The sequence below is a fragment of the Kryptolebias marmoratus genome, linkage group LG11 (genome assembly GCF_001649575.2).
Source record: "Kryptolebias marmoratus isolate JLee-2015 linkage group LG11, ASM164957v2, whole genome shotgun sequence".
In the NCBI taxonomy this organism is placed as follows: domain Eukaryota; kingdom Metazoa; phylum Chordata; class Actinopteri; order Cyprinodontiformes; family Rivulidae; genus Kryptolebias; species Kryptolebias marmoratus.
The window spans coordinates 22,194,699-22,207,693 of NC_051440.1; the positions used below are offsets into that span (position 1 = coordinate 22,194,699).

The 12,995-nt window shown below is 39.6% G+C and overlaps 1 protein-coding gene across 4 annotated transcripts in view; it reads right to left on the reverse strand.

Moving 5' to 3' along the window:
- Nucleotides 1-1,905: 1,905 nt before the first annotated feature.
- The window catches only part of hipk2 (homeodomain interacting protein kinase 2), a 70,232-nt gene continuing 59,142 nt past the window's right edge, over nt 1,906-12,995 (reverse strand). For 2 of the 4 annotated variants that reach the window (XM_017418996.2, XM_017418994.2), the window contains exons 10-15: nt 10,741-10,871; nt 9,615-9,797; nt 9,176-9,502; nt 8,454-8,728; nt 8,183-8,337; nt 1,906-8,009 (exon numbers count right to left, since the gene is read on the reverse strand). In XM_017418996.2, the coding sequence (XP_017274485.1) occupies nt 7,545-8,009; nt 8,183-8,337; nt 8,454-8,728; nt 9,176-9,502; nt 9,615-9,797; nt 10,741-10,871 (1,536 nt within the window). In that variant the 3' untranslated portion in view covers nt 1,906-7,544. Of the gene's footprint in view, nt 8,010-8,182; nt 8,341-8,453; nt 8,729-9,175; nt 9,503-9,614; nt 9,798-10,740; nt 10,872-12,995 lie in introns of all 4 variants that reach the window. The other 2 variants (XM_017418995.2, XM_017418993.2) reach the window with 1 other exon arrangement.

A 12,995-nucleotide genomic window follows, 5' to 3' on the forward strand; every position in this document is an offset into this window, starting at 1 on the left:
CCTTCTCTTGCCTTGATTGGCTTAGCCCCGCCCCCTGACAGCTCTGATTAGTTTATGATCCAACAAGGCCCACTCTGATTGGCTGACGCTCTTTTCCGTCATGGTGGGGTTTCCATATTAGGTTGGTCCTTGTCGACTGGCGTCTGCGGCTTCCACGGCAACGTTACCTCATGCAATGATGCACCTAATAAATATGGGAGAACATATTTGTGCAAGCCTATAAAATTGGAAAATAGGATTTTCCTCAGTGTAATACTGAATTATGTCACATTATAGATTATTTATTTACTCATAAATTTCACTATGTGTTTAACTATTTAGTAGCATCACAATTTAAAACCACATTGACGTTTATAGTCTTTATAAAATGCAAGTTTATTACAGTTTTTTTTTCTTTCGTTTTTGTCTTAAATGACAAGTGCCACAGTTCAAAATACGTTCTGCTTTTGCAGCTTGTAAAAGTCGTGTGTGGCGTGTCTTTGTGTTGGGAATGAAATGGAGACGATCAGTAAAACCCAATCACGTCAGTGTCATTGCCTGAGCGGACACGTTGTTGCGCACTGCCACCTAGTGGGTGGAAAAACACAGTATAGCTGTTTCTGAGGATAGTGCAGTTTGTTGTCTTCTGCAGTATTCTATTGCTGCTTCTGTGTGATATTATCATCATCATCATCATATGAAATTATAGGTTTTACACCATAATGATTCTAAATCAGTGCCTGGTAGAAGCAACTGCACCCAAATATTTTATTTAGGACTTGGGTTTTCAAATATACATACTGCATGTGTCTAAAAGCTAAAGTTATTTCTCTATTTAGATTGCACTAAATTTAAGACGAGTCTGTGCAATATGTTATGATTTATCAATTTACATGAAAAGAAGGTTAAATCACTTTATTTATTATTTATTTAAAAAGTACCATTCACGATCCATAAAAGAGTTTTGTTTTTTTTTAATTTATAACTTTCTGAAACACTGTCACATTTAGTTCTTATTTTATTTCCTTATTTAAAATGCTGCTCATACACACTAAACAACTTCTGGGTTAAGCAATGAATTACATTTGCCAGCCCTGGGTAGTTTTAAGTCAACAGGATTTGACCCAAAAATTGAGTTAAAATGTCTAATTTGTTGAATTAGGGCTAGCAATACATTGAGTTGAAAAGAACAACCCAAAATCCACAAACTAACAAAGCCAAACAGGTTAAACATCTTCCCTTAAGTTGTTTTTACTGTCTTAACATTACCTATTAAATGTCTAAAGAAGAGGTCCAGACACATTTAATTTGGTCAATTTCTGGCTTAAAATGGCCAACTATGAAGAAAGACGCAGCTTAAATACAATTCAACTACTAGGTCAAACCTTCCCTGTAGGTCGTAGATGAGCCACCTAGAGACCCATTTGTTGTTTTGGTCAAACCAACCTAATATTTTTAACCCAGCAAAGGAGTTATCAAAACAACCCAGCAGTTTTTAATGTGTAATTCTATAGTATTTTCTGAGCCTATGAACAAAACTGGGCTAAATTACAATAATTTTCTTTGATGATGTTAAGGTTCTTATGTAAAATACAGCTCTTTCTGAAGTTTGACAACCCAGACTTACAGGGTGGGCTATTCAAAACTAAATTCATTTACTTGCAAAGCAATAGGTCCTAACGCTCATGGGAAACATGTTTCTGTTGGCCTGTTTAGAGTGTCTTTCCTCAGTGTTTCTTTGGCTGCTTGGTCAATTTATAACACAACAAAGTGTTTCTTATCTGATTTACAAATTTGGACGTCTTAACATGAGATAAATAGTAAATGTGTGTCATGCATTTGCACATACTTCTATAATTCTGACATTTTACAAGAGTTGCTCATTGGCACATACAACAAATCTGAAGTATGAAAACAGGAGACTGGTGCCGTGACTTAACAAGTTTAATGTAAATCCAAGACAAAGTGTGATTACATTTCTACACATATACAATATGCATATGTGAGCATACAAATTCTCATTAATAACTCGATTCACCTCTGAGACCGAAAAAATGATCAAAAGTAACAGTGAATAACAAGCTATAACATAGTTCACCACAATGCGAGCCCCTTCTCATCCTACAGTTAGTAAAGAGGACAATTAAAAGAACTATACTCTTCTATTTGATGAAGCTGTTTGTCTATTAAAACCCTCCAGTAAAATTTACAATGGTTTCATTAATGTTTTTTTTTTCTTCTTCAAAGCCTAATATAAATTCACTCAATTTTCCTACAACAAAAATGATTAAGAGAAGCACACAACATCATAATGGAAACACAAGCGCTTAGTAGAATGTACTGAACTTGTTAGGAGGTTTAATTAATCATTTTTCTTATTGTCATTATTATATTTATTTAAACATTCTAGAAAGCCAGTAAAATATCCATTCTCATAACATACTTGATAATGTTAGGCTAAGGAGCAGGGAATACATAAAACGCTACATCAACAGATTGGAATAATGAGACGTCACTCCCAAATAAACAAAAGTAATTAAGAACAGACAATTAACAGAGAAGATTCCTAGGAAATACTGCAGCACACATTAATTTCATTGACAAAGAATGAAATATTACAACATTGAAAACCATACAGCAATGGACACAAAAAGGGGGTCAGGGTTTGATGCACTCTTAGGTCCTTAGAAAATATTTAATTGAATCATCAGTAGCTATTTAACACTAATATACTGTGATATATTTAAAAGGATCATAATTTGGACTTTGACATAATATCTGTGTATAAAAGGTCTGGTTTGCAGTGAAAACAAGACAACCTAGTTTTGAGTGTAGCTTTGGTCTACTACATTCAGATTACTACAAAAATAACGAGAGGTGAAAACAGATATTAGATGGTACATTTTTTAGATCAAATCAGGACTTATATTACTTGCGACACGGCAAGATAAAAGCATAATAAAATAAATAAATAAATGGGAATAAGCCAGTTCTCACTGTTTCTTTCCACAAACTAATATCAACTGAAAGTGGTGGGAAATAATGTTTGAATCAGTTTTGGTTCTTAAATTATACGTATATTATTTGTACGTATGCAATTACATAACCCCTCCTGTTTGTGATGGCATCAAACCATGACCACCCCACCCTGAATTCCCCCGAGGAATAGCCAGCAAAAAATCAAATCCCCTTAAAAAAAAAGACATGTATCCAAAAGAGCTTTCAGAATGTTTGTGTGCCTAGAATTCTTAGTGATTAAGAGTTTAATACCACATCGTTTCTCCACCTAACACCGTTTTTTAACTCCAGTAAACTTTGGAAAGCAGCTGTGGCTTCATGTGGTTTGATGTTCCAGGTCGTCTGCTCACAGGCTGAACGTTACTTGCAGGACTCTGTTTAAAGATGAGTAATGTTGCAGTGTGTGTCACGCTCTCAGGAATGTTTGTCAGTGTTTCCAAAGCTCCAGGAGTTTTTTTACGTCAAAACCGGAAGTTTGAGTGCATTTCACAGGGAAAAAAACAAAAAAAACAAGCTTAATCAGGAGAGATGGAAATGCTGCCTTGTTTAGTTTTCTCTAATTTAAATGTCACCTTAAAGCTTGGAGGTATTGTTGGTTATTTGGAAGGCAGTAGTAATAAAGTTGCTTGCTGGGAAGGCTCTTCTCACTTCAGCAACACGAAACATTTTAACACGCTACTTAAGCACATTTTGGTAATTGTAAGGTCACTCGATCTACGATAATGCTCACATTTCTGATTCCCCCTTTTGATATAAAATACAAAACATTGGTTATGTGAAACAGAAACACACACAAATGTATTACACACTTCAACCTAATTTCCACAACGCTGCACATTGTTACATCTTGTAACTGGATGTTTCATTTGAAAAAGGAATCACTGACTAGCCCCTCAATACAAGAATAGTGGTAACATTACATAATCAGTCTCATATGGGACTTTGCTGGAGATCAAATATATCATTATTGCCTCATGCATGAGCACAAAGAATGTACAAATTAAGAAAATAATCACCCACTGAGAAGGATCTAAAGCCATTTAAAATGTAGCTGGGTCACATTTTACATTCATTTTGTGCAGGTGACCATGATTTTAAAGGTATAGTTGTTATATTTTTGATTATTCATCTTCTCAGGTCTTTCTTTCTATTTCATGGCACACTATTGTGAAACCCTTTTTTATATAAAAACAAAATAATTATTTTCTTACAACAGCAATAAAGCTAAAACATCAACAACAAAAAACAAACAAAAAAAACAATTTGGAGAGAAGTTGTTTAATTAGTCATAACTAATTCCATCTAAACTGGGGCCAGGCATGAAGAAAATCTAAATAAAAGAGAAAAAATAAAATAAAATAAAACACAAACACAAATAAATGACTGTGCTGTATGCATAAAGTATGATCAATTTCCACTGTTCATGTGTTTATTTCAATGTGCATTTTATAGTGTTAAAGCAACACATCCTTAAAAAGTACTTGTTAAGCCTGTTAAGATGGGAGCAGAAATTATTGCCTGGCTGTTGAGGCAACGCTGTGGGGGGGGGTTGCTTGCTTTGTGCTGTGCATGGTTGATCTCTTAAAATCTTTGGTGGGACGAGCAAAAAAGTCTCAGTGTGACAACACTATCCCCATGCAGACATGATGGGGGGTCAGGACAGTAGTGGGCAATGCTAAATTCCCTCAAACAGTGGAATGTTTCAGTAGTTCATCTCATTACAGAGAAACAAAAAAGAAGTTAATGGAAAATCCTCCTCCTTGTGTGTGTGTGTGCTTAGACAATAATGATCCAGAGGAAATTAAGCAGATAAAAGAATCAAAAAAGAAAACAGCAAAACAAAGACAAATGATGTAACCAGCAACAGACTTTGTAATCACATCTTCAAGTGCCTGGACCCAGGGCTTGCATGCTGGAGCTGATGAAGAGTTTCTGATGAAAGTACCAGATGAAAACAACTCCATGTGCCCGGCGAGAGACTGTTGGGATTAGCCAAGCATTGATCTAAAAGAGCCCCAGTGGATTAGCATCAATTCACCACTCTCTATCGTCAGCAGTGCTGCAACACTTTACACAGGTGCACCCACCTCCATGGAATACTAAATATTACTGTACATCAGGTTACAAAATGAGCCTGACATATATAATAAAAACACACACACACACGCACACACACATAGTTTGAGAAAACACCCACAAGAATTATTGCAACAATCTCTAAAAATAAACACAACTTCTACTACAGCCATCTCAAAAAATTTCAAAAATAATGTTAAATAAAAAAAAAATAAAAATAACAGAACTTCAAATGCAAGTACTATGGCATACCATAAAGGAGGGAGAGAAGGCTTTCACTACACCACCAGCTGTTCTGATGTGCCCCTGTTCAATACAACAAATGAACAGGGAAGATTATTTGTATTACCGGCTAAGAGAAAATTAAGTCTATTAAATCAAGCAGCAAACACACAAAGCGACAGCCCTATTGGTTTTCTAAGTGTTCAGGTATCCCGTGTGGTTGGCGTGGCGATATCTGTGGTGTACCTGGATCGAAGACAAATGGACAGTGGCAACAAACCATCCACAAGGTGCCCTTCCAGGTGTACGCTGTAACGTCTCCCTTCTGTTCTCTCATCAAAGCTTCTCATTGCTGCAGAAAACTCTAAAATTAACTCCTAATTATCTTTTTTTCCAGCAGCAATAATAATAACATTTTTTTTTTAAATCCGAAATTTAAGTGTGCATTCAGGTGAGGTAGCACACACTGCGGCTCCCACCAGCCACCTGGGCTCAGTGTTACTATCAACCTGCTCATTGCCAACTTGCTCCCATTTTAGTCCCATTTAAGATAGAGAGTTTCCCTTCCTAAACTGACCCTATGCAATCAACCAGCCCCTTACCTCGTGCCTACGCAGTATCTCTCTCAAACATCCCTTGATGCTCTGTCTCTTCGCTGAAGCCAAGCGATCTGCAGCCTCAGAATCAACCTCATGGCAGCAATCACTTTCTGTCAGGCCCTTCTCTCCGACTAGTTCTTAACCTTAAAAAAACCTCTATTGTGACTCAAACGTTATACCGTAACTCATATTTTGAACATGAAAACTGAGCTAACATCTGTGCTCACTAATCGTAACACACATTTCCCTTGTGTGGCTAAAAGAAACAAACGGAATCCAAACTCAAGCCACATTCTGGGTGCCACTACAATAGAGGTTTAACAGCTACAGCTATACTGTACATTTTCATAATTACATAAATTTCCAGAGCAAATGTAACAAGAATTTATCTACGACTTTGGTAAGTACCCCAGGCAAGTTATCTCATGCACACATAATAAAATAGCTCGGCGTGATATCAGCTTTGACATTAATCTTCATCATCTATGGTACGCTGTCATTATGGGCAAGAAACAGCAAGGGCTGAGCCTACACCTGGAAGAAAACTACAACTGCCCTGATTAGGATGTCAAGCCAGGGAAACATGTCTCTCTAAGTATAGCTATAGTCTCTTGTGGCTTTCAGGATCCAAGCCAAGTAAACTGTCGTTAAATCTGTAAGGCACTACGAGGGAACAATGATCAAAATCTAAAGACTAAGGAGGGTTTTGAGGAGATAAACTGCACACGCATGGCTGACAGTAGCACACACAGACAATCACGTTGTACATGCCTATGTTATTATAACCACTTTGTGCAATCACATTGAAAAAAGAGGAACAAATAAAATTATTTGTCTAAGGGTTAAAAAAAACAAAAAAAAAACAGGTGCAGACTGCTACATTCTAGAAACGGGGCCCAGCTAAGACACCTACATAAAACTGAAGTATCATAAAAGTGAAACGAAAGGAAAATATATAAATACACTAAAAGGTTTGTTGTCTTCTGTTGGTTATATTTCCAGGAGCACTTCTCTACTTGAGAAGTTGGAGTGGGTGGAGTTGCCTCTCTTTTTACCCCCACACAAATGATTTGGAAATACTAAGACAGTTCAAGGCCATCATTTTTTTTCTTTGAAGAGCAGCAGGTTTCCGTATTTCACCTTGTCCCAAAAAACTTGTAGGATTCCAAACTTCCAGTCATTAACCCCTGTTCAACAGTCACTTCCCAAATTTCATGAGGGGAAACAAAAGGAAACAAATCAGAAAACCTTTGCTGTTCTTAAACACCTGTTTCAGACTTCCTTGTAAAACTACTGAGACAGAACTTTTTTCAAAACATAAAGTAAAAAAGTAGGCAAACAAAAGAAAAAACTGGCCCTTCCTAAAGAAAAAAAAAAGTAAAATATGAACTGTACCCCTCTAAAATTCAAAAGCCATCTTTTCCTTCAAAAGAACCTGTGAACTGACTTTCCTTTTTCTTTCTGTCATTTTTTTCTTCAAGTTACACATGACAGTTCCATGAGGATTGCATGTTCCTCTGTCTCTGTTTATGTCTGAGGTCGAGGAGAGGATGTTTAGGGTGTAGATAGGGACTCTGACTCTGGGATGGGGAGGGGGGGCTGAAAGGAAGCAGCAGCTCTGTGTCAGGCTCTCCAGTTTCAGTGTCTTCTCTAGAGGTAAGGATACTGGTTAACCTTGGTGGGGCTCAGCGGGTATCCAGTGTAGACAGTGGAGGCGGGCGAGGCGCTGATGTAGGCCTGGTGAGCAAACTGGGCCTGGTACTGGCTGTGATGCAAGGTGGGCGAGGGCAGCACCCGGTGGCTCATGCTGACCGGAACCTGGTGCACGATGCTTGGGGGGTAGGTCCCGTGCTGCACTGCGTGGCGTGCTGGGCCCTGCGACGCCACCAGATGGGCCACTGTGCTGGTGGAGCCCAGAGCAGCGGGGGCTGTGTAGGTGTAGAGGTGCGGCTGGCTGGGCAGGTGTGTGGCAGCCAGGTGTGGGTGAACACTGCCTGTGTGAGATGGACTGTTGTGATGGAAGGAGTACTGAGCTTGTGTGGCGATGTTCGGGGGGATGTAAGCCTGCTGCCGCCGATGTCCTGCGTTTCGCTCAGCCACCATGTGCTGCTGTGCCTGAAGGAGGAGATGACGGGAGTTTTAGAAATGTTGCTGGATGGATTTTAATGCCTTTCTTAAGAGAACTGAACTGTAACCTTCATATCTAGGTGCGTATGGAACCTTGACTTAGGTGTACTGGTACAGCCCTGGTATCCAAGGTCATACCAATAACTTGTGTTTCATCATACCTGGCTGAGATTGAGAGGCTGCTGCTGAAGTGGGTGTGGCCCTGAGCGCTGCTGTCGGTAGGAAACACCTCCAGTTACGCCTCCTGGTATGTGATTATTGCCAGACCCATTGGAGGATTTCAACTTGTAGGATGAATTCTGATGATTCATTCCATCTGCTTAAGAGAGATGTCTGGTTAACTCAAAAGCAGTAGCTTTAATACTGTATCCAACCACATGTTAGCAATTAGCTACTGAAGAAAGCTTCCTTTTCTTAAGCTGCTGTCTTTACCTGGCATCAGGTGCTCACATTCATTCGAGACCTCACTGTTCTGCATTTTAAGCGGGGGGATGATGATGGTGCGCGGGTTCCCATTATTGTAGTTATCTAAGATGGTAGTTTTTGTGTCGTAGCTGTTGTTATTGTTGTTGTGGTGGTGGTGGTGGTGGTGGTGGTGGTGTCTTGATTCCAAAGTATAGGGACTGTTGTTGCTCGAACAGTCAGACTCCGGTGAATCATGGACTGTCACACAACTGATAACATTCTTTCTCTGTTTAGAAGACGAGCTGCAGACATTTTGGGGGAGAGACAGAGATTAAACAGTTACTAATAATGTTTTTCCTGTTTATATGGGCGTCATTTAAAAAATTTCAGATGAATTGGTCACATTTTGTTCATCTTGCAGTGAGGAATTTTTATTTGATTGCAGGAAACTAATTTTCACAAAGTGCTACCAAAAAAATGGCAATAATAAAAACAGGTGAAGATATATATTATTCCATATCTATCTTGACAGCCAACATTTTCCCTGAAGCTAATTCCTGACCCAAAATATCTAATAAATAGATGTAATATCTGTAATATCTAAACAAAAATCAAATGTGCCTTTTAATTTTTGCAGATCTAAAACTGTTGCCCTTTATAAATATTTATAATGCAATTTCCATTCTGAATCAAAAATCATCACAATCAAAGCACCTCTGCCACATAAATCCCTAAAAACCAAAAGTAACCTGTTGTTTTGTTTCTGTTCATCTTCCTCATCTGTGTCGCTGCTGATGGTAATGATGCTGACTGCGGGGCTGGGTGTGTCAGGGATGATGATGGTCTGTCTGGGAACGTGGTGCTGGTGCTGATGGTCACGAGTGGTGCTAGAAGCCTGCTCTGCTTCATTCGCCCCCCACCCTCCTCCACCAGCACATCCTTGCGTGGGCGGGCAGTTGGAGGTTGAGCTGTTTTGTAGCACAGCACAGCGAGGGGGTGTGTTCTCTTTCACCCGCTTGGAGCACTGCGGCGACAGCACCACCTGAGAGGATGATACCTCATAGGTCGACACGTTCCTTAAAGAAAGACAAAGCAAAAAAAAATCATCGCATTCCCTCATGGTGGTGATGTTTAACAGAAGGAGTGAAAGTTTACAGTAAGTCTAAGATGACTTGAGTGTTCAAGTACCTGGAGGACATCTGGTGCTGTTTGCTCTTTTTGGAAGATGAGCTGTTATTGGTTGAGGGCTGCCTCATGACATGTGCCACTCCCACGTTGAGAGTTTGGTTTGATGGGAGAGTGACATGGCCCGTCAACAGGGCTGGCTGCTGCATAATGGGGTTATAATGGCTTCCATGAGTGTGGGAATTCCTGAAATATAACACAGTTTTTGTTACAATAATAAATTTTCCATGTAAAGAAGAAGTGCTTTGAAAAATACTATAGTGAAATAAATGAATAAAACTGATAGTAAATAAAGATCAGATTAAGTATTTCCCAAAGAGGCCAGTGGGTGGCAGCAGCAAACTGCACTAAAGAGACTGGAAGACGGCGAGAAAATAAGGCAAGAGCAACAAGGGAGGGCAGAGGAGCTGACACCAGCAGCTGTGGAGCGATAGCTCTGCAGAGGAGGTGCGACACTTTCTCAACCTTCTCTCTGAGGACTACAGAGCTGCCACTGGACAGGAAGGGAGGGAGAGACTGGGGGTGGGGGGTGGGGGTTTGCTTTCTTGTCACAGATGGACAGCTCTGAATGAATCTAAGCATACACAGCCTCAGCAGCCCTCCATACATACAGATGGTATACCTGCTTCCCCTTATCTCCCTGCAGATATCCTGCTCTCATCTATCAATCCATTTATCAGGTTATTTCAGTGACAGGCTTAACTCCACATGAGGTCCTTACATGTACAAATACCTCATCGCCATGAAGTAAAGCTGCTCTTGTTTAAGCTTCAGTGCTCATTTTTGTCCAATTATTCAATGAGGATAAAGAAGTTTCAGAGAAGTATGAACTCCTCCATCAATCAGTCATATAATTTTTTTTTTGTAAGTTTTGGAAAATCAAATTATAAATCTTTATTAGTTTAGACATCTAAAGTCACAGACTTGACTACAGTGATGTTTGTATATAACTAATTTTGAAAAGTATTCAAACAGTTCTAAAATAACATGTCAGCAAATTTGATTTGATTATTTAGTTAATTTCTCAAAAGGGGTGTGGATTCAAAAAATGCGAGTCATAATATTTAGTTATTTTATGGGTCAATTTAAAAGAAATTCAAGTAAAATAAAGAAAAAGTAGCATTATCACCTCCAGTTGGCCAGAGTTTGTGTGCTGCTCATGGAGTCTGGGATGACGGTGGCATGTTGGACCGAGGTATGGGTGAGCTGCTGCCATGCTGGAGGCAGCAGGATCTGCTGGGTGCCGCTAGGCCAAGCCTGCTGTGGAAAGATCACAAGATCAGGGATAAACAGACATTCAAAGGTCAGAAAAAGCAGACAGAGAAAAACAGAAGTATGGGAAGTAAAACATTTAAATAGAGCTTTCCTTTCAAATATTGCGAAACTATGAAGAAATGAAGCTTGTTGAATTTAGTTAAATAATTTGTACGTCCACTGATAGATAACAGTATATTTCTTTATCAACTTAAAGGAGACATATAATAAAAAAGAGAAAACCATATCTGAACAAATACAGCAGGTATTCTTCCAAAGTGTGCTTGTTTATGAGTGATTGAATAGATCATGTGTGACTGTGTGTGATGTTAGTGTGATTATGTGTTTGGCTTGTGTCAAAGCAACCTAATTAAATTCCTAGTTCTATTCAAGTTGCTCTGAAAGAGGCAACACTGTGTTTCTTATGCATAACAAGAGGACTAGTTGGAATAATATGCCTCAAGATGTGCCAAAATGAGTATGTGTGCATGCATGCCTGAACACGTTTGTGTGTTGCTGTGTGTAGCCCTAATAGTTTAATGCAGTTCTATTGATTAGCACTTTAATGTTGAGGCTAATGAATTGTTCCTTTAATACCGTTTGTGCATCTATTTACAACACCATCAGTATGAGCTGCAGCACACACATTTAAACAGTGAAAGACAAAGACAAAGAAAACCAAGACTCTGTACAAACATGTAAAGCAGCTCATTTATGCATATAGCAACTTGCTTTTATCTTTACTATCAGCTTTGTTTTATGTTTACATTTAATTTGCTCTATCTAATTCTAAATGCTTGGACACAAAGTCATTCTTCTGGTCTCTGGTGTAGTTATAAACAAAATTTGTTTTCATCTGGTGCAGGTTGCAAAGTCCACAGCCACAGGGGGTCATCTGCGGTGTAACATGACTGTGTTGTCTCTGCAATGATGACTGACATCTTTAATGGAACACTCCAGAGCTGGAGATGGTCTCCACATCTGAGACCACATCCAAGACCTTTTATCAACAAGCCATTAAGAGACTCTAATACATCCATCCTGTCTCCTGCACCTCCTCCTCCTGGCTTTATCTTCATTCCTGGCACTCTACATGCCTCGCTTATAGTGCGTCTGCGTTGTGTAACCAGCTTGTCTGCCCTGAAATGGTAACCCAGTTAAGAGGTTGTTTTCTTTCTTCTCAGAGCCTACCATTACTATCAGCAGCCCTCCACCTCCCACCTCGACCTACAGTGCCTGGGTGAAAACCCTTTGTCACGTCAGGGCTTTCAAAGCCCCAGCTCTCACTCCCCAATTGTTTCCACATTTTCTGCATTCCTGCTCCAGATAAAGGGTTGGAGCCCCCTTCACAGCACTCTTCTCTGCACATCCAGGTGCTTGGGGCTAACCTTCAATCGGTCCAACATGGGCAAAGAGTGTATGGGTGACAGTAAACATTAAGAGGATGAGGTCACAGGTGGGGAGAACGCAAGCACAACTCAGTCATGCCTGTGAGACCTCCCACAGTAAAGGAATAAACACAGAGAAAAACACACACCACACACCCAGTTATTAGGTGTACTGTTCACTGGCCTGTATAAACCATCTGCTTATGTTAACTACTGCCTGTCTCTGTTTAACATGTGTGCAGACAGAGGTGACAGCGAACACCTGCAGGACATGTGCAAAATGTACGATTATCACTTCATGATGTTGCATGATGAACTTAATTTTTTCTCTTTTGACTTATTTGTATTTTTATTACTTTATTAGTTCTATTGAATCCACAGATTTGGTGATGTTTGTGGTCACACCGAACCCTAACCAAGCATCCCTTGACCTCTGTAGATCCACTGAGGCCTATAATTTGGAGCGCCTGACTTGGAAGCAGCCATGGAGCTAATCACTATTTGGTATCTGACAGATTAACCCACCATAGAAACACAGGCTTGTGCACAGACATACACACAAAGCTTTGCTGCTTCCATGGCTGCCTACTGGATGATTAACTGGAGATAAGGGAGCACTTCAAACTCCCTGGATTCTCGGGGATATTTAAAGCCTTCATGGAAATTTCCATAGGGAAAAAGACAGTGTAGCAATGGAAGTTGTCTACAGTCAAAGTGTGTGTGTGTAGGTGGGTGTGTTGGG